At 47.3% G+C, this 20,536-nt stretch overlaps 1 protein-coding gene across 2 annotated transcripts in view; it reads right to left on the minus strand.

Annotated features, from left to right (window-relative positions):
* Positions 1 to 20,536, minus strand: part of LOC140398391 (leucine-rich repeat-containing protein 37A-like) — a 356,270-nt gene that overhangs the window by 15,760 nt on the left and 319,974 nt on the right. For both annotated transcript variants that reach the window (XM_072487029.1, XM_072487028.1), the window contains 3 exons: positions 8,566 to 8,639; positions 8,381 to 8,441; positions 8,009 to 8,166 (listed from right to left, as the gene is read on the minus strand). In XM_072487029.1, the coding sequence (XP_072343130.1) occupies positions 8,009 to 8,166; positions 8,381 to 8,441; positions 8,566 to 8,639 (293 nt within the window). The remainder of the gene's footprint in view (positions 1 to 8,008; positions 8,167 to 8,380; positions 8,442 to 8,565; positions 8,640 to 20,536) is intronic.

Here is a 20,536-nt window from a genome sequence, read left to right on the forward strand (position 1 = left end):
TCCCGCGACACATAGTTCGCGCCGAGATCGGCAGCTGGAGCGACGCGAACCGCTCCAGCGCCATGCTGGCCTCCTGTAGGGGCCAGAATTAGTCCTGGGAGCGGCCATTCATGACGTCGTAAAACACGATGGCGTTTACGATGGCGTGGACACTCTGCCGCGGGATTAGAGAAGCCCGCCCTATATAAGTAGATCACTGAGCACTGATAAAGAGCAGAAGTCTTAGGGTGAAAACAAGGAGGATGTTGGATGCCTGTGTGAATTACTTGCTGTGTGCTTCGTGGGTTACGACCAATGCTGGACAATGAACCCACTTTGGAACCTGACTATGGAATGTATGAGATCCTGTCTCAGTAACTTGAACCACTTTTCCGTTTATACCACCATGAACTTGGCTACGTGCCTTCATGTGTGTTAATCAATAAATTGTTTATTGATTTGATTCGGCCATCTGGTTGCTTACGTTGTGTCTCTAAGGCCCGCCTATACCATCGCCTTACCCCTTTCAACATCACAATATGTTTAGTTTTTTGGGTTCCCTTTCACATTACATGCTAATGAATTCTCATACACTCTTGTGGTCTGTCTTATCAATTTTCTCACTTCTCTGTACTTTTTGTATTTAGCTTGGTTCTCTACAATATTATGTGCCTGACAGTTGTGGCCTGTAGGTATGATAAAAATAACACAAATTTAAGAAAATATGAAAAAAATTAGGAAAAAGGCTGAGAGGAAGTCAGAAAGCGAAGAGAGAGGAAAAGCGGATAATCTTAGAATATATTTAAAAAAACGTAAAGTACTTGACAAATTTATCAGTCAAAAGAAAATATTTAAAGTTTAATCAAGTACCTGAGTGAGTAGAGGATAAATTGAAATTGTTGGGGAGATTTGACAAGTGTTTTGCTTTAATATTTACCAAAGAAGAGTATATGTAGTAAGTGGTAAATCCTGAACTAGTTGAGAGTGAGAACATAAGAACATAAGAACTAGGAGCAGGAGGAGGCCATCTGGCCCTTCGAGCCTGCTCCGCCATTCAATGAGATCATGGCTGATCTTTTTGGACTCAGCTCCACTTTCCGGTCCGAACACCATAACCCTTAATCCCTTTATTCTTCAAAAAACTATCTAACTTTATCTTAAAAACATTTAATGAAGGAGCCTCAACTGCTTCACTGGGCAAGGAATTCCATAGATTCACAACCCTTTAGGTGAAGAAGTTCTTCCTAAGCTCAGTCCTAAATCTACTTTCCCTTATTTTGAGGCTATTCCCCTCTAGTTCTGCTTTAACCTGCCAGTGGAAACAACCTGCCCGCATCTATTCTATCTATTCCCTTCATAATTTTATATCTTTATATAAGATCCCCCCGCATCCTTCTAAATTCCACCGAGTACAGTCCCAGTCTACTCAACCTCTCCTTGTAATCCAACCCCTTCAGCTCTGGGATTAACCTAGTGAATCTCCTCTGCACACCTTTCAACGCTAGTATGTCCTTTCTTAGGTAAGGAGACCAACACTGAACACAATACTCCAGATGTGGCCTCACTAACACCTTATACAATTGCAGCATAACCTCCCTAGTCTTAAACTCCATCCCTCTAGCAATGAAGGACAAAACTCCATTCGCTTTCTTAATCACCTGTTGCACCTGTAAACCAACTTTTTGCGACTCATGCACTAGCACACCCAGGTGTGCACAGCGGCATGTTTTAATATTTTATCATTTAAATAATAATCCCTTTTGCTATTATTCCTACCAAAATGGATAAACTCACATTTGTCAACATTGTATTCCATCTGCCAAACCCTAGCCCATTCACTTAACCTATCCAAATCCCACTGCAGTTTTCCGGTGTCCTCTGCACTTTTTGCTTTGCCACTCACCTTAGTGTCGTCTGCAAAGGTGGACACATTGCACTTGGTCCCCAACTCCAAATCATCTATGTAAATTGTGAACAATTGTGGGCCCAACACTGATCCCTGAGGGACACCACTAGCTACTGATTGCCAACCAGAGAAACACCCATTAATCCTCACTCTTTGCTTTCTATTAATTAACCAATCCTCTATCCATGCTACTACTTTACCCTTAATGCCATGCATATTTATCTTATGTAGCAATCTTTTGTGTGGCACCTTGTCAAAGGCTTTCTGGAAATCCAGATATACCATATCCATTGGCTCCCCGTTATCTACCACACTGGTAATGTCCTCAAAAAATTCCACTAAATTAGTTAGGCACGACCTGCCCTTTATGAACCCATGCTGCGTCTGCCCAATGGGACAATTTCCATCCAGATGCCTCGCTATTTCTTCCTTGATGATAGATTCCAGCATCTACCGAAGTTAAGCTAACTGGCCTATAATTACCCGCTTTCTGCCTACCTCCTTTTTTAAACAGTGGTGTCACGTTTGCTAATTTCCAATCCGCCGGGACCGCCCCAGAGTCTAGTGAAGTTTGGTAAATTATCACTAGTGCATTTGCAATTTCCCTAGCCATCACTACTGGGACTCTGGGATGCATTCCATCAGGACCAGGAAACTTGTCTAACTTTAACCCCATTAGCTTGACCATCACTACTTCCTTAGTGATAACAATCATCTCAAGGTCCTCACCTGTCATAGCCTCATTTCCATCAGTCACTGGCATGTTATTTGTGTCTTCCACTGTGAAGACCGACCCAAAATACCTGTTCAGTTCCTCAGCCATTTCCTCATCTCCCATTATTAAATCTCCCTTCTCATCCTCTAAAGGACCAATATTTGCCTCAGCCACTCTTTTTTGTTTTATATATTTGTCGAAATTTTTACTATCTGTTTTTATATTCTGAGCAAGTTTACTCTCATAATCTATCTTACTCTTCTTTATAGCTTTTTTAGTAGCTTTCTGTTGCTCCCACAAGATTTCCCAGTCCTCTAGTCTCCCACTAATCTTTGCTACTTTGTATGCTTTTTCCTTCAATTTGATAGTCAATTTGACACACAATTCAAATGATATGGACTTACTTGGTCTTGTACTCTTCACTGATCAGCTCTCCAACTGACTGGAAGCCAAGTCTGTCAATCAGGCATGGCCTTAGGTGGGGAACCGATCAGCAATGACATGCGCACTCAATTGCATGTGGGGGAGTCCCGATTTAGAAACAGAGAAAATAGGTGCAGGAGTAGGCCATACGGCACTTCGAGCTTGCACCACCAATCAATATGATCATGGCTGATCATGCAAATTCAGTATCCCACTCCCGCTTTCTCTCCATACCCCTTGATCCCTTTAGCCGCAAGGGCCATGTCCAGCTCCCTCTTGAATATATCCAATGAACCGGCCCCAGCAGCTTTCTGTGGTAGAGAATTCCACATTTCACAACTCTCTGAGAGAAGAAGTTCTTCCTCATCTCAATCCTGAATGACTTCCCCTTATTCTTAAGCTGTGACCTCTAATTCTGGACATTCCCAATATCGGGAATATTCTTCCCACATCTAGCCTGTCCAGTCTTATCAGGATTTTATATGCTTCTATGAGATCCCCTCTCAGTCTTCTAAATTCCAGTGAGTACAAACCCAGTCGATCCAGTCTTTCCTCATGTCAGTCATGCCATCCCGGGAATTAGTCTGGTGAACCTCCGCTGGACATCCTCGATAGCAAGAATGTCCTTCCTCAAACTTGGAGACCAAAACTGCAGACAATACTCAAGCTGTGGCCTCACCAAGGCCCTATATAACCGTAGCAAGACATCCCTACTCCTATACTCAAATCCTCTCGCTATGAAGGCCAGCATGCCATTAGCTTTCCTCACCGCCTGCTGTACCTGCATGCCATCCTTCAGTGACTGTTCCACCATGACACCCAGGTCTAATTGCACTTCCCCTTTTCCTAAACTGCCACCATTCAGATAATATTCTGCCTTCCTGTTTTTGTCACCCAAGTGGATAACCTCGCATTTACTCACATTATATTGCATTTGCCAAATATTTGCCCATTCAGTAAGCCTGTCTAAGTCATCCTGCAGCATCTTTGCATCCTCCTCACAGCACACTTTGCCACCCAGCTTAGCGTCGTCTGCAAATTTGGAGATATTGTATGCCAAATAATTAATGTATATTGTGAACAACCGGGATCCCAGCACTGAACCCTACGGTGCCCCACTAGTCACTGCCTGCCAAAAGAATGACCCATTTATTCCGACTCTCTGCTTCCTGTCTGCCAACCAGTTCTCTATCCACGTCAATACATTAACCCAGTACCATGGGCTTTAATTTTGCTCACTAATCTCTTGTGTGGTACCTTGTCAAAAGCCTTTTGAAAGTCCAGATACATCTACTGGTTCATCTTTGTCCACTCTACTGGTCCCATTCTCAAAAAATTCCAGATTTGTCAGCATGATTTCCCTTTAGTGAATCCATGCTGACTTGGACCAATCTTGTCCCCACTTTCCAAAGGCTCAGATATTTCATCCTTAAGAATTGACTCCAGCATTTTCCCCAACACCGATGTCAGGCTAACCGGTCTATAATTCCTGTTTTTTCTCTCCCTACTTTAAAAAGAAATGTGGTTACATTAGCTACCCTACAATCCATTGGAAATGTTCCAGAGTATGTAGAATGCTGGAAAATGATCACCAATGCATCCACTATTTTGAGGGCTCTGGGATGCAGATCATCTGGCCCTATCAAATGACCATTTCAGCCACTTAAGTGGTCAATCAAAGGCCTGTTCCCAATCAGAGAATCATAGAATTTACAGTGCAGAAGGAGGCCATTCGCCCATCGGGACTGCATTAGCCTTTGGAAAGAACACTCTACTTAAGCCCACGCCTCCACTCTATCCCCGTAACTCTAACCCCAACAAACCTGTTGGATACGAGGGGGCAATTTAGCATGGCCAACCCACCTAACCTGCACATCTTTGGACTGTGGGAGGAAACCAAAGCACCTGGAGAAAACCCCCGTAGACACGGGAAGAAAGTGCAAACTCCACACAGACAGTGACCCGGGGACGGAATTCAACTCGGATCCCTGGAGCTGTGAGGCAGAATTCCAACCACAGTGCTACAACGCCGCTCCAACCATTGTGCCAGCGTGCTGCCCCAATGCTGCATGCATTTTAGCAGCAACAGTGGACACTCTTCTCACGTGGGCAAACTGCCAAGTAAACTTTGGCGGACTCCCTGCAGAGGGGCAATGGTTGCCTCTGCCAAAATGGCATGTGTCTGCCCTCACCAACTACACTCCTTGCCAGGGTGTGCTTGACAGGACCCTATGGCCCCAGTGCCCTCTTACCTGGTTGGGAAGGTACTGCCCTTCCACGGCATCCTCTCTTTTTAGGTGCAGTCCCAGCAGTGGCCATGATTCTCTCCTTTTTTAAATTTGGAGTACCCAATTATTTTTTTCCCAATTACGGGGCAATTTAGCAGTGCCAATCAATGAACCTGGACATCTTTGGGTTGTGTGGGTGAAACCCACACAAACACAGGGAGAATGTGCAAACTCCACACAGACAGTGACCTGGGGCCAGGATTGAACCCTGGTCCTCAGCACTGCAGGCAGCAGTGCTAACCACTGCACCACCATGCCACCCTGGCCACCATCTCAAAGGCACACTTGAGGATGAACTGCTGACCCTTTGATTCACCAGCAGCTCATGGGGATGGGTGGCTATCCCTAATAGTGACAGCCACTCTGGTAACAGCACAAGGCAGGAATGTGATGGAATACTTGACTGGATGAGTTCAGCTTCAACAACAATCAAGAAGCTTGACACCATGTGGACAAAGCAGTCTGCTTAAATAGCACACTGATCATCAGCTTAAACATTCATACCCTGCATCACAATAATGCATCATGGCTGTAGTGTACATCATTGACAATACACACTGCAGAATTCACCAAAGCTTCTTTGACAGCACCTTCAAAACTAGTGGCCTCTGCTACTTAGAAGAACAAGGAAGCAGATGAGTGGGCATACCACTACCTGCAAATTCCTTTCCATGACTTGCCATCCTGACTTGGAAATATATCGTTGTTCTCTTGGTCGCTGGGTCAAAATCCTGCAAATCCAATTTAACACCACATGGACTGCAGCGGTTCAAGACAGTGGCTCACCACCACCTTCTCAGGGGAAATTGGGGATAGACAATAGAAATCCATGGAATCTCTATAGGGCAGAAGGAGGACATTTGGCCAATCAATTCTGCATCAATCCTCCGAAAGAACACCCTGCCTAAACCCAATCCCCACCCTATTCCCGTAGCCCCACCTAATCTGCACATCTTTGGATACTAAGGAGCAATTTGGCGTGTCCAATCCACCTGCAGGTTAGGTGGATTGGCCATGTTAAATTGCCCCTTAGTTTCCAAAGATGTGCAGGTTAGGTGGGGTTCTGGGGTTGCAGGGGACTGGGTCTAGGTAGGGTGCTCTTTCAGAAGGTTTGTGTAGATCGATGGGCTGAATAGCCTCATTCTGCACTGTAGAAATTCTATTCTATGGACTGTGGGAGGAAACAGGAGCACCTGGAGGAAACCCATGCAGACATGAGGAGAACATGCAAAGTCCACACAGACAGTCACCCAAAGGCTAGAATTGAACACAGGTCTCTGGCGCTGTGAGGCAGCAGTGTTAACAACTGTGCCACCTATCGTGCTCGTCTATCCAGTATTACCCACATACCAATTATGAAGGAAAAAAGACCATAACTTAGCCGAAGTGGCAATTAGTGACGGATTGACACTCCGTACAGACTTACTTATGCTAAAATTCTTTAGAACCTCTCTTACCTAACTTTCCTGACACAGGTTGGGTGAGATTCAGGCTGTTTGCGTGAACATCGGATGGGTGGGTGTGGGGGGAGTGGGGGTCGGGGGGAGGTGGAGTCAGGTTAGGCTGGGTTGGGATAGGGGTGGGAATTGGGTTGAGCCTGGTTGAGGTGGGATGGGGTCGAGTAAGGCTGGGTTTGGTCAGGCAAGATTGAGGGCTGTGAGGGCGGGGCAGGTTAGGGATGTATGGGTCAGATTAGCCTGGGTTAGGGGTGGGGTAAGGCCAGGTCAAGGTGAGTGGGCATTCAGGTCGGCTGAGCGGGGTAAGGTTGAGGGGTGGGGGTGTGTGGAAAATCCCGTGTGGGTGGAGGGTCTGGAGTGGGCAATGCCATAGTACCATAGGGGATGGGTGCTTAGTTGTGGGGGGTGTGGAAAGGGTTGTGTAGAAGCCTGAGGGTTCTGAATAGTGGGGGTTATCGGTGGAGGCTCGGTCTGGGTCTTTAAAATAGTTACGCTGAAGTTAGATGTGCTTTTACTTCTTCTAACTTAAAGAGTAACTATTAGTGTAACACTGGCAGAACTATCAGAAGTTAGCAATGTAAATCGCTTTGTTCGATTGTTCCCAGCGTAGCGCAAATTTCCAGGGGAAGTTAGAGCTCCTGGACAATTACCACATAAACCCTTACCTGGGATGTCTTAGAGGCATTCCTCACTGCATCTTTGAGGTACCCCCAAATCCGACACTGGGGAGCAAGGAAATTACGGGCCAAAATGTTAAGCTGCAAAGGGATAGATTTTCAACTTACCATCTCGGCTAAAACAGGCGATGCGAATCAGCTGCTCAATATGGAATTTGCCTGATTTTCATTTCTAATGTTAGGTATGAAAAGAAAGTTTGGTGGTCTCTAAAAAGACAGGTAATTTGCAACAGCAGTTGTGTGCCAAGGTAGCTGGGTGAAAATCTACTTCACTCTTTCTGCTTTCCAGATTCTCCCCCTTAAACCAATATTGTCTTTTAGCCTCATCAACCTACCTTCTTTCACCTCTCTTAACATATCTCCCAACTCCTACATGCTGTCTGGATTCTACCCTTGTATTGTACAAACTCTACATTTTGAACCCTTTAATAGACTTCACTTCAAAACCGTTCCTGAGGAGTAAATGTATTCAACATAATATCTGTAAGAGTGATATCGGACTGAATTAACATTTTTGATAATTGCTGTTGCCAAACTGATACTGTCTGCAATATTTAGTTTACCTCACATTTGCTCGGCTAAATACTTCCTCTTCATCTGAGGAATCTTTGTAATGCGATCCATGACCCATTGATTTCTTACGAACTGAATCCAGTGGCTGGTACAAATCTTGAAGCCAAAGTGGCTTTGGAAGATCCGTATCCTCGTCCAACAGGGGTGTCTGATAACAAATGCAGTGATTTCAGTTTGACTAGATAAAAGCGACGAATTGACAACTGAATAAATATCTTTCTGAGGTACAACTTGCTCTAACTGCTAATTTTATTGAAGAAATTGATGCAAAGTTAAAGCGAGGAGTTAAAGCTTTAACTATCTTTCTACTAAAATTAGTACAAGGAAGAAAAAAAGTTCTTCGCTTCCATTTGATATGTTACCTTTTGCGCATCTTTTGATGAACTTTTTCCAGTTATTCGTTCTGTAACTTTTTTCAGAGGGCTGTGTGCACAAAACACACAGAACTGTTGACATTTGTGAGTTTGTTTGACATAAAAATACATGGGTTGAGAAAGCCAGAATGGAATATTACATTTCATAGCTTATTTGCAAACAGAATATTTACCTCTTAGATTGCTTTTTACAACCAGGATCACCAGAAGCATAAGGTGTCTTTGATTCTGACCTTTGAGAGCAAATCTATTAGCAAAAATGTAAAAGTTAAAAGACAAGGACAATTTTTTCCATAAGTTACTGTTCTTAACATGTTCAGAATATAAGATCAAAATGCAAAGAACATGAGTGGTTTTAAAGCAGAATCATATGAAAAAGCAATACTCCAACTGCAGAACTGAAAATGAATGATCTACTCTTGCATGCCATCACATCAAGGCCCTCCAGAGTTTTAAAACAGCTTAACTCTACTAGGCATCCCACCACTAAGCATGCCATCATGGAAGCTTACACTTATAGAAGGGGCACTTAACAAAACCTGAATCCCAAGCAAGGACATTACGATGGAACTGGATTGGTAGTTTTCTTCAAGTATGCTGAAATTATGACAGGTAACTTTGAAAGAAATAGGGTATTTATTCCTCAATTTTCACATTTGGACAATACACAAGGTACAAGGTCAGATGTCTGACAACATTTGTATCTATGTTCCTAGATCTGTTTTTACACATGGACTATGTGACATAGTTACACTATGTGACTCTTTCCAAAATGAGAACCTTTTGATTCTATTGAAGTCCTTGGTGAAAAAATAACCAGAAATCCTGGATTTAAAGGAGTTCTGTTCAATGAGGGTATTAATTCCACTGCAAGTGTTTTGTGGTTCTCTGCTAGTCTAGGAAGATTAGGAATGATGAATTAATTTAACTGAATTTGGGAGACCAGAATGCAACTACAATTCATTTGCACTCTATATCTGCCCCTGCTATGCGATGCTCTTCACATGCAAATATGTAACATTTCCCCAATGCATTTGCCTTTTTTAAAGATATCAATTGTTCATTTGTGTGTGATAAATTTTCTTATTTTTCAGTCTGATTTACATTAAGTACTTTCCTTCAGTTAGTTGAAAATCACACAAACGCTGTAGTATTTTTATTAGTGTTTTACAGCCATATGATAAATGATGATTCAACTTCTAGCTGAATTCATAGAATCATAGAATCCACAGTGCACGAGGCCATTTGGCCCACCGAGTATGCACCGGCTCTTGGAAAGAGCACCCTACTTATGCCCACACCTCTCTCATTCCCCTCCTCCTCAGCCTCTCTCATCTCCCTCCCTCACCTCTATGCCTCCATCACACCCCCTTTCACCCACCACACTCATCATGATCTCGCATACCCCGTCTCTATCTCATCCGCATTCCTCCCCCAGGTTCTCCCTCATCCCCACCCCCTCACTTACCCCTCTTGCTCAATCCTTCTCTCATCTCCTTCCTTCACCCCTCATCTCTCTTCCCCACCGAGTCTTGCACCCCTCCCTCATCCCATCTTACCTCCCCTCCCTCCTTGCCTCACCCCGCTCTCTCATCTCCCCCAACCCCATTCTCCCTCACAACCCCCCCACCTAACCCCATTCTCCCTCCCAGCCCTCCCTAACCACCCCCTCTCTCACACACCCCTCTCCCTCACACCCACATCCTCTCGCCCCCCCCTCCCTCCCTCATACCCTCTCCCCCTCACACCCCTTCCTCCCACCCCCTCTCTCCCCTCACATCCCTCTCCCTCACTCTCTCTGGGACAACAATGACCGAATCCTACTCTGACTTGTTTGGTTCAGCCATTTATTGATTCCATCTGTCTTCCCGGGTAGAAGTCGCCATTCCCGCTCCCTGGCCAGCCTGCCCAATTTGGATCTGTCCAACAATGTTGGGCATTTCTTTTGCTTCCAGGTCTGGCTCAAGGGTTGCCAACTTTAGCTGGGTGTATTCCTGGAGATTTCATTACATAATTCCTTGTCTTCAACTTCCCTGTTCCCAAGTCAATCCAGTTACAAGACAACCTGGACGGTTGGTGACTTCTCAGTATTTGTTTTTCGCTACCTGAGGGAATTCTTAGACTCCTTGCAGTCTGGCTGACCACATTTGCAGGAAGTGCCACTGGTTTGACCAGCTTGAGAGTCAGGTTTCGAGATTGAGCATCGGCTGGAGACACAACGGTGCACCCGCAAAGCGGAGAGGTTCGTGGGTAGCACGTTTTAGACGGGGTTATCTCGCAGCTTAAGGAAGTGCATTTACGAGGGAATGAGTGACAACCCAATTTGAGAAGCGAGTCGGGCAGGTAGTCAGGAAAGCCCCACAGTGCATCACACTCAAGAACTGTTTTTCTGTGTGGGAAATCTTGAGTGACGGATCCTCTGGGGAGCGCAGCCAGAGCCATGTTCACAGCACTGCGGGTGGTTCAGCTGCACAAGGGGTAAGAATGCAAGGGTAATAGTGCTAGGAGACTCAATAGTGAGGGGTTCAGACAGGCATTTCTGCAGCTGCAGATGTGGCTCCAGGTTAGTATGCTGCCTCCCTGGTGCCAGGTTCAAGGATATCATTGAATGGCTGCAGGGCATTCTGAAGGGGGAGTCCGAGATCGTGGTTCAAATTGATACCAACGACTTAGGTGGAAAGAAATGAAAATGAAAATCGCTTATTGTCACAAGTAGGCTTCAAATGAAATTACTGCGAAAAGCCCCTAGTCACCACATTCCGGCGCCTGTTCGGGGAGGCTGTTACCGGAATTGAGCCGTGCTGCTGGCCTGCCTTGGTCTGCTTTCAAAGCCAGCGATTTAGCCCTGTGCTAAACAGCCCCTAGGCTGTTTAGGATGAGGTCCTGCAGCAAGAATTTTGGGAACTAGGTAGCAGATTGAAAAACAGGTTCTCAAAGGTTGTAATCTCTGGATTCCTATCGGTGCCACATGCTAGTGAGCATAGGAACAAGAGGATAGAGCAGATGAATGCAAGGTTGAAAAGATGGTGCAGGAGGGGCTTTAGTTTCCTTGATCTATGGGTCAATTTCTGGGGAAGATGGATCCTGTACAAGTTGGATGGGTTGCACTTGAACCGGAATGAGACGAACATCCTCGTGGGAAGGTTTGCAAGTATTACATTCCCAGTTGATGTTAGAACTGGGTGGGACAATCCCAGAATGGAACCTTGGCTCAAAAGACAGTAAACTTTACTTTTTTTAAGCGGGGAGAAACAGTCACAGGACCGTTAATTAGTTTAAACAAGAAGGAAAACATATTTATTAGAACTGGAAAAATTGGATTATGATGCAATATGCCTTTACTCCCCCCTTCACGTAACAACTACACACCGGTTTTAGGATTAACGCAGGTTACAAAGTATATCTTATTCTACAATGGTCTCATTAACACGAAGTCGCTTTTAAACACACAAGTGAATGTTTGTGGATGTCTTGTCAGAATGTCCCAGATATCACATGAGAGTTTCCAAACTCCACTCACAAAAATAGGCTTTGAAATCTTCTCTCATAATTATGATTTCCCTTAGTAGTTTGCATTCTGAAATCCAAACAAGGTTTTCCAAATGACACTTTAAACAAAGCTTCTGCTCCACCTTTTACAGTGAATCCAGTCCAGGGTTCACACCAACCCATTTACAATTTCTGTCTTGACTGCTGTGCAAACTGCTCACAATTGCGTTAATTCTTGATTCCCAGACTCTACTAAAATGGCATCAAACATCTGATTCACCTTTTAAGTCTGCTGCACACTTTAAATCGCTGGTTACGGCAATTGTCTCTTTAACTCAGAACACTCTGTTTACTCTTCCTTGAATTCTTTTGAAGCATATCTTGGTCTCTGTTCACTTACCTTCAGACTTTTTGGACACTTTTCTTCATTCCTCTAGTTTCCTTAACTAGCTGGACTTTAGATTTACGGCATCTGTTTTCTTAACCATTACTCCATAGTATGGCTTTTCTTCAAGCAATGCTGTGAGACATGTTTCCTCTTTAGCCATCGAAAACTAAATGCTTCAAGTAGAGCTGTGAGAGCTTCCTTCTCTCTCATGACCTATCCCCAACTGCAATCAAATTAGCAAACTAAAACTTTAAAGCTTCTCTACCTTACAAGGCCCTAGTTACTAAGCAGCCACTGCTTATGTCTTCTATTTATCCTTCACAACACAGCCGTCTCTAAGCACAATAGAAACACAGTTGGAACTTAACCAACCCTCACACATACAAACACTTTTGCCCAGCATGAACCTAACTATAGACTTTAACCTCCCAGGCACAGAAACATTAAATTAAACACACTTAAAACTATACTTGATTTCTAATGTTTACCAATACAAATCTAGATCCCTTAAAACTACTTAGTTTACTTAATAGGAGTGCTATTGGGAGAGGGGTTTAAACTAATTTGGCCGGGGATGTGTTGCAGAATGGAAGAACAACAGGGGGTAATGCACATCCAAATATAGAAGAAAAACCAAGTCAGACTGGAAGGCATATTAAGGTGTAAGGAAATATCGCAAGGCTGGATGGCATTTATTTTAATGCAAAGAGTTTTATGGGTAAGGGAAATTAACTGAGCGCATTGATTAACACACGAGTATGATACTATTGCTACCACAGAGACATGGGCTGGAATTCTCCCTTCTGGGTACTAAGTCCCCACGCCGGTGGGAAATCCGGTGGCAGCCACTCTGGCATCAACAGCCCCTGAAAGTGCGGAATTCTCTGCACTTTCGGGGGCCTGGTGAACGCCAGAGCGGCTGGCGCTGCTCCAGCCGGTGCCGAAGGGACAGTGCGAATTCGCACATGCGCCGAAGGGCCGGTGTGATCTGCCTCATGTGCGGAACTGCCGGCGTGGTTCCGCGCATGCGCAGACCGGCCGGCGTATTTTGGCTCATGCGCGGGGGGGTCCTCTTCTCCACACCGGCCATGGCGGAGCCTTACAATGGCCAGCACGGTTGGAAGAAGTGTCCCCACGGAACATGCCTGCCCGCAGATCGGTGGGCCCCGATCGCGGGCCAGGCCCCCCCGTGCACTTCCCCCCCCCCCCCCCCCCCCTGACTTACTTGTCATGTCCCACCGGTGTCAGAGGTGAGTGATTCACGCTGGCGGGCCTGGTCAAAAACGGATGGATGCTCAGCCCATCGGGGCCCGGAGAATTGCCAGGGGGGGCCGCTGCCAACGGCCCCCGACCAGCTTAGCGTGAATCCCGCCCATGCCCAAAAAACAGTACCGGAGAATATGGCAGCCGGCATCGGGGCGGGATTCGCACCGCCCCCCCCCCCCCCCCCGGGAATTCTCCGATCTGGCGGGGGTCGGAGAATCTCGCCCATGGTTGAGGGAGGGGCAGGATTGACAGCTCAATATTCCAGGACATGGCATCTTCAGGCAAGACTGGGGTAAGGGGTTGGGGGGAGATGCAAAAGCGGGGGGTTTGTAGTACAATATTGAACAAGGAATCAATTACCGCAGTGATGAGAGATGTGGGGCGGGATTCTCCGTGAACCGGCGGGGCAGGCCACTCTGGCGCCGAGGAGTGGCGTGAACCACTCCGGCGTGGGGCCGCACCAAAGGTGCGGAATCCTCCGCAGCTTCAGGGGCTAAGCCGGCGGCGGAGTGTTTGACGCCGCACCAGCCAGCGCGGAAGGGCTTGGTGCCACGCCAACCGACGCCGAAGGGCCAACGCCAGCCGGCGCGAGTTGCCGCATGCGCGGGAGCGCCAGCATGTGCGGCCGGTGCGGAGGGAAAGAGGGCCCTCACGGCACGGGCACTGATCGGTGGGCCCTGATCGCGGGCCAGGCCACTGTGGGGGCACCACCCGGGGCCACCCCCCCCCCCCCCCCAGGACTCTGCCGGCCGCCTGTGGAGCCAGGTCCCGCCGGTAAGGACTTGGGAGAATACGCTGGCGGGACCTGCCGAAAACGGGTGGCCACTCGGCCCATCGTGGGCCGGAGAATCGCCAGGGGGGCCGCTGCTAGCGGCCGGCGCGATTCCCGCCTCCGACAAAACCCCGGTGCCCGGGAATTCGGCAGCCAGCGGGGGCGGGATTCGCGCCACCCCCGGCGATTCTCCGACCTGGCGGGGGGTCGGAGAATCCCGCCCGATATCTTCGCAGGCTCCTCAATTTGTGCCATATGGATGGAGCTTAAAAACAATAAGGGGGCAATCATGTTGCTGGAAGTGTACTATTGCCCCCCTAACAGGCAGGGAGAGATAGACAAGTAGATATTTAGACAAATCTCTGAGAAGTGTAAAAAGTATAGGGTAATATTAGCTGGGGATTTCAACTTCCCCAATATTAATTGGGATAGGCGAAGTGACAAAGGCTTAGAGGGGGCAGAATTCTTTAAAGTGCATCCTGGATAGCTCTCAAGTCAGCTCATAGAAACTCCGACAGGAGAGGGGGTGATATTTAAACTAATTTTAGGGAATTAATTCGGGCAGGTGGTAGCAGTGTCAGTTTGGAAGCATTTGGTGACAGTGGCCATAACTACGTAAGATATGTAGATATCGAAAAGGAAAAAGATGGGCCGGGAATAAAGGCCCCAAATTGAAGTAAGGTCGCTTTTAATAGAAAACAGAATCACACAGTGCAGAAGAGACCCTTTGGTCTATCAAGTCTGCACCAACATGTGCAAAACACTGACCTACCTACCTAATCTCATTTACCAGCACTTGGCTCATAGCCTTGAATGTTATGACGTGCCAAGTGCTCATCCAGGTATTTTTTAAAGGATCTGAGGCAACCCGCCTCTACCAGCCTCCCAGGCAGTGCATTCCAGACCGTAACCACCCTCTGGGTAAAAAGGTTTTCTCTCTCATCCCCCCAGAACCTCCTGTCCCTCACATTGAACATGTGACCCATCGTGGCTGACCCTTAAACCAGGGGGAACACCGGTTCCTTATCTACCCTGTCAATGCCCCTCATAATCTTGTATATCTCGATCAGGTTGTCCCTTGGACTTCTCTGCTCCAATGAAAACAACCTCTCTTTATAACTTAAATGTTACTTCCCAGGCAACATCCTGGTGAATCTCCTCTGCAATTCCTCCAGTGCAATCATATCCTTCCTATGTGGCGAGTGGCGACCAGATTGCACACAGTACTCCAGTGGCTCCATCAAAGTTCTATACAACTCCAACATTACTCCCCACTTTTGTAATCTCTGTCGATTGATAAAGGCAAGTGTCCCATATGCCTTTTTCACCTCCCTGTTAGCCTGCCATTCTAACTTCAGAGAACTATGAACAAAAATGCCAAGTCCCTTTCTTCTTCAGAACTTCCTAATGTCATGCCATTCATTGAACACTTCCTTGTCAAAATAATCCTTCCAAAGTGTATCACCTCACACTTTTCAGGGTTAAATTCCGTCTGGCACTTATCTGCCCATTTGACCATCCCATCCTGTAACCCAAGACACTCAACCAACCTCACTGTTAATCAACCGGCTATTCTGTGCAATCTGCAAATGTACTGATCCTATCCCCCACAGTCATCTATGTTGTTGATATAAATGATGAATAATAGGGGACCCAGCACAGATCCCTGTGGTGTGCCACTGGATATTGGCTTCCAGTCACTAAAGCAGCCTTCTGTCATCACCCTCTGTCTCCTACAACTAAGACAATTTTGAATTCACGTGATCAAATTACCCTGTATGCCATGTGCTTTTGTATTCTTTATAAGACTCCCATGTCAAAGGCTTTGCTGAAATCCATATAAACGACATCAACTGCACTACCCTCATCAACACACCTGGTCACCTCCTCAAAATATTCAATCAAATTTGTTAGGCATGACCACGTTCTGACAAAGTCATGCCGTCTATCCCTGATCAAACCTTGAATCTCCAGGTGGAGATAGATTCTCTGCTTCAGAATTTTCTCCAAAATCTCCCTACCACTGATGTGAGACTGACTAGTCTGTAGTTCCCTGGCTTATCTCTACAACTGTTCTTAAATAGTGGAACCACATTAACTATTTTCCAGTCATCTGGCACCTTCCCTGTGGCCAGAGAGGAATTAAAACTTTGGGTCAGAATTTCCTCCCTTGCCTCTCCCAGCAGCTTGGGACACAATCCATCTGTACCTGGAGACTTGTCCATTTTAAAGCCTGCCAACAGCTCCAATACTTGTCACTCCCTATGACAATTTTCTCAAGAACCACACAGTCTCTTCCCCCTGAGTTCCATGCCCACATCTTCATTCTCTTGGGTGAAGACGGATGTGAAGTATTCATTCAAGACCCTAACAATGTATTCCAGTTCCACCCACAGATTACCCGCTTTGCCCCTACTCTTTTCCTGGTTATCCTCTTCCCATTGGTATACTTATGGACTAGCTTGGGATTTTCCCTACTTTTACCAGTCCGTTTTCTCATATCCCTTCTTTGCTTTCCTAATTGCTTTCTTAAATTCCATTCTGCACTTTCTGTATTTCTCTAATGCCTTCACTGATTTGCTCCCCTTGTACCGGCTAAAAACCTCGCTATACTTTCTCATCGTATCCGGAATATCTCTGGTTATCCATTGTTCTCTGGGCTTATTACTCCTTCCTATCACCCTAGTGGGAACATGTTGGCACTGTTCTCTCCCCATTTCCTTTTTGAACAACCCCACTGCTCTTCTGTAAATTTTCCCACAAGTAGCTGTTTCCAGTCTACCTTGGCCAGATCATGCCTTATTTTACGAAAATCAGCTCTCCCACAATCCAAAACTTTTTTTAAAACTGTCTATTTCATTGTCCGTAACAAGCTGATATTGTACCATGTTGTGGTTGCTATCGCTAAAATGCTCCCCCAACACCAGCTCAACCACCTGTCTGGCTTCATTCCCCAGAATTAGATCCAGCACTGTGCCGTCCCTTGCTGGATCCACTACATATTGACCTAGAAAGTTCTCCTGTATACATTTTAAGAAATCCACATCCCCACAGCCCTTAACACTATGACTATCCCAATTAATGTTGGAAAGTTGAAATCACCTAATATAATGAGCCTATTATTATTATTTTTAAGCACCTCCACAAATTGTGCACAAATGTGATGCTCAATTTCCTGTTGACTATCTGGGAGTCTATAACAAATGCCTATCAATGAGACTGTCCCTTTTTTATTCCTTGGTTCAACCCACAAAGCTTCATTCGGTGGCCCCACCAAGACATCGGGTGCAATTTAATGGGGAAAAAAATAGTTTTGTTTTGGGCGCGTTTAGCGGGGTGTTTCTTGGCTGGTGGGGTGAGGCCCTGGGTGTATGGATAGGCGGTCTTGATTGAGTTAAAGAAAACTCACGCATCATAGTTGTCGACTAACAGCTGGATCTCCTGCTCTTTCTTCACCTACTATCTGTTCTTTAGGTCACATGTCTTTTGCTGGACCTCAGCCTTCAGCCATCTATTGAACAATTTCTTGTTCTTGAGTTGGGTTGCTGTTTCAGGTTCAGAAAAGCCTTGTACTTGCAGTTTATCAGCTCATGGATCTCCTGGTCATTCACATCGAACCAGTCTTGGAGTTTCCTTGTCAAGTGATTCTTTGCAGGTGCTGATTATGCAGCCCTTGAGGGCAGACCAAGTGCTGTTGGCATTCTGCGTCTCTCGTAGCTGTCATGTGGCAGTGAGGCGCTGGTTGAATAGGGCTCTCTTATCACGGTCTTTGAATGTCTGCATTGATTTTCCTGCGGCATTGTTTCTGTTGCTGCCGCTGCTTCAGGGCTACAGTGATGTTGTTTCGAGTGATTTGATGGTGGTTAACATCTCTCAAGGCGTGGCTGATATGTGGTGCCTCACTTGACGTAGTTGAGCAGGTGCCAGTTTTTGTAGCGAGGGTGTTACCATAAAGCCTTGTAGTTGTCTCACTGACGGAACAAGATGTTAGTTATAACAAGGCCATGTTCTACACATTTTGTCAAGAGCAGGGTACCATTGGTGTTGGATTTCCCTATGCCCTCTGTTTTGATTACACCTCCTAGAGTCTGTATCCTTTTCAACGCTGACGTTGAAATTGCCAAGGAGGATCAGCTTGTCACCTGTTGGGACTTGGGCCAAGGATTGTTTGAGGCTGGAGTAAGATTCCTCTTTGGACTCATCTGTAGCTTCAGTGTTAGGAAAACAAAGGTATTTTTAACTGATTTATATTTGCATTGGTAAACATTAGAAATAAGGTGTGTTTAATTAAATGTTTCTGTGCCTAGAAGGGCAAGACCTGTAGTTAGGTTAATGCTTGACAAAGGTGTTTGTATGTGTGGGGGCTGGTTAAGTTCCAATTGTGTCTTTATTGTGCTTAGGGAGGACTATGATGTAAAGAATAAATAAAAGGCTCAAGCCTGTGGCTGTTCCTTAGCAACTGAAGGTCCTTTTAAGTTTTAGTTCAGGTAATTTGAAAACCGTTGGAGACTGGACCTCGGGGAATGAACATCTCTTAACTCTGCCAGAATAAAGACTGGACAGGACGGAAGCTGCAAAGAGGCAGGCTTTCTAGAGTACAAGTTACAGTGCAGATAACTGGGGAATTGGGGCAGAAAGAGAGTCTAAAATGTCTGGAGTTAAGTTAACAGAGACCAGGGCCGGGATTCTCCGACCCTCCGCCGGTTTGGAGAATTCCCGCCATGCCGGTCGGGGGCCATTGATAGCGGCCCCCCCGGCGATTCTCCGGGCCCCGATGGGCCGAGTGGCTGTCCAGTTTTGGCCAGTCCCAGCGTGAATTGCTCAACTCACGCACGGCGGGACCTGGCAGGTAAGTCTGCGGGGACAGTCCTGGGGGGTGGGGGGGGAGGGCAGGCGATCCAACCCCGGGAGGGAACCCCACGGTGGCCTGGCCCGTGATCGGGGCCTACCGATCCTGAGGGCGGGCTGTTTCCGTGTGGGCATTCTTTCCTCCTCGTCAGGCCCCTGTAGGGCCCCGACATATTGCCCGGGGGCCGGTGCAGAGAAGAGAACCCCCGCGCATGCGTGGAAATACGCCGGCCGGTCTGCGCATGAGCGGAAATACGCCGATCATGGCAAGATCACGCCGGCCGTTCCGCGCATGCGCGAACTCGCCCCGGCCCTTTTCCGCCGGCTGGAGAAGCAGCAACCACTCCGGCGCCAAACTAGCTCCCAGAAGTTTGGAGAGTTCCTCACTTTCGGGGGCTGCTGACGCCGGAGTGGTTGGCGCCGGTTTTCCCGCCAGCGTGGGGACTTAGACCCCAGAAGGGAGAATCCCACCCCAGGTGTTGTTCAGAAGAACTCACGGAAGAGTAAACAAAATTGACGGGATTCTCCGGTATCCGGCCGGGCGGGCTATACCGGCGGCAAAGAGTGACGTGAACCACTCCGGCGTCAGGCCGCCCGGAAGGTGCCGAGGACCTTCAGGGGCTAGGCTGGCGCCGGCGGGGTTGGCGCCTGACCAACCGGCGCTGAAGGGCCTCCGCCGGCTGGCGCGAGGTGGCGCATGCGCGGGGAGCACTGGCGTGATCCCAGCGCATGTGCAGGGGGGTTTCTCTCCGCGCCGGCTGTAGTGGACCGTTACAGTGGCCAGCACGGAGGGAAAAAGTGCCCCCACGGCACAGGCCCACCCACAGATCGGTGGGCCCCGATCGCGGGCCAGGTCACCGTGGGAGCCCCCCGGGGCCAGATCCCCCCCACGCCACCCCGAGGACTCCGCAGGCCGCCCCCGGAGCCAGGTCCCGCCAGTAAGGACCTTGTTTGATTTACGCCGGCGGGACTGGCCGAAAACGGGCGGCCACTCGGCACAATGCAGAGCGGAGGATCGCCGGCGGGGGGACCACTGCCAACGGCCCCCGACCGGTGCAACGCGATTCCCGCCCTCGCCAAAAAACCGGCGCCGGAGAATCCAGCAGCCAGCGTCGGGGCAGGATTCACGCCGCCCCCTGGCGATTCTCCAGCCCGGCGGGGGGTTGGCGAATCCCGCCCAGTGTTCTGAATTAAAGAAACAAAACAATCGCAGCAACAAGATTTTAAGTGGGACAGCAGACTTCAGAGACAGATGATGAATTTGATGTCATTTTAATATAGTCTGGGAATCGAGACTTAAAGCAATTGTAGCAGTTTGCACAACCATCAAGACCAAGAAATCCTAAAGGCGTTGGTGTGAAATCCTTTACTGGAGTCCATG

The sequence above is a fragment of the Scyliorhinus torazame genome, chromosome 21, assembly GCF_047496885.1.
Source record: "Scyliorhinus torazame isolate Kashiwa2021f chromosome 21, sScyTor2.1, whole genome shotgun sequence".
NCBI lineage: Eukaryota > Metazoa > Chordata > Chondrichthyes > Carcharhiniformes > Scyliorhinidae > Scyliorhinus > Scyliorhinus torazame.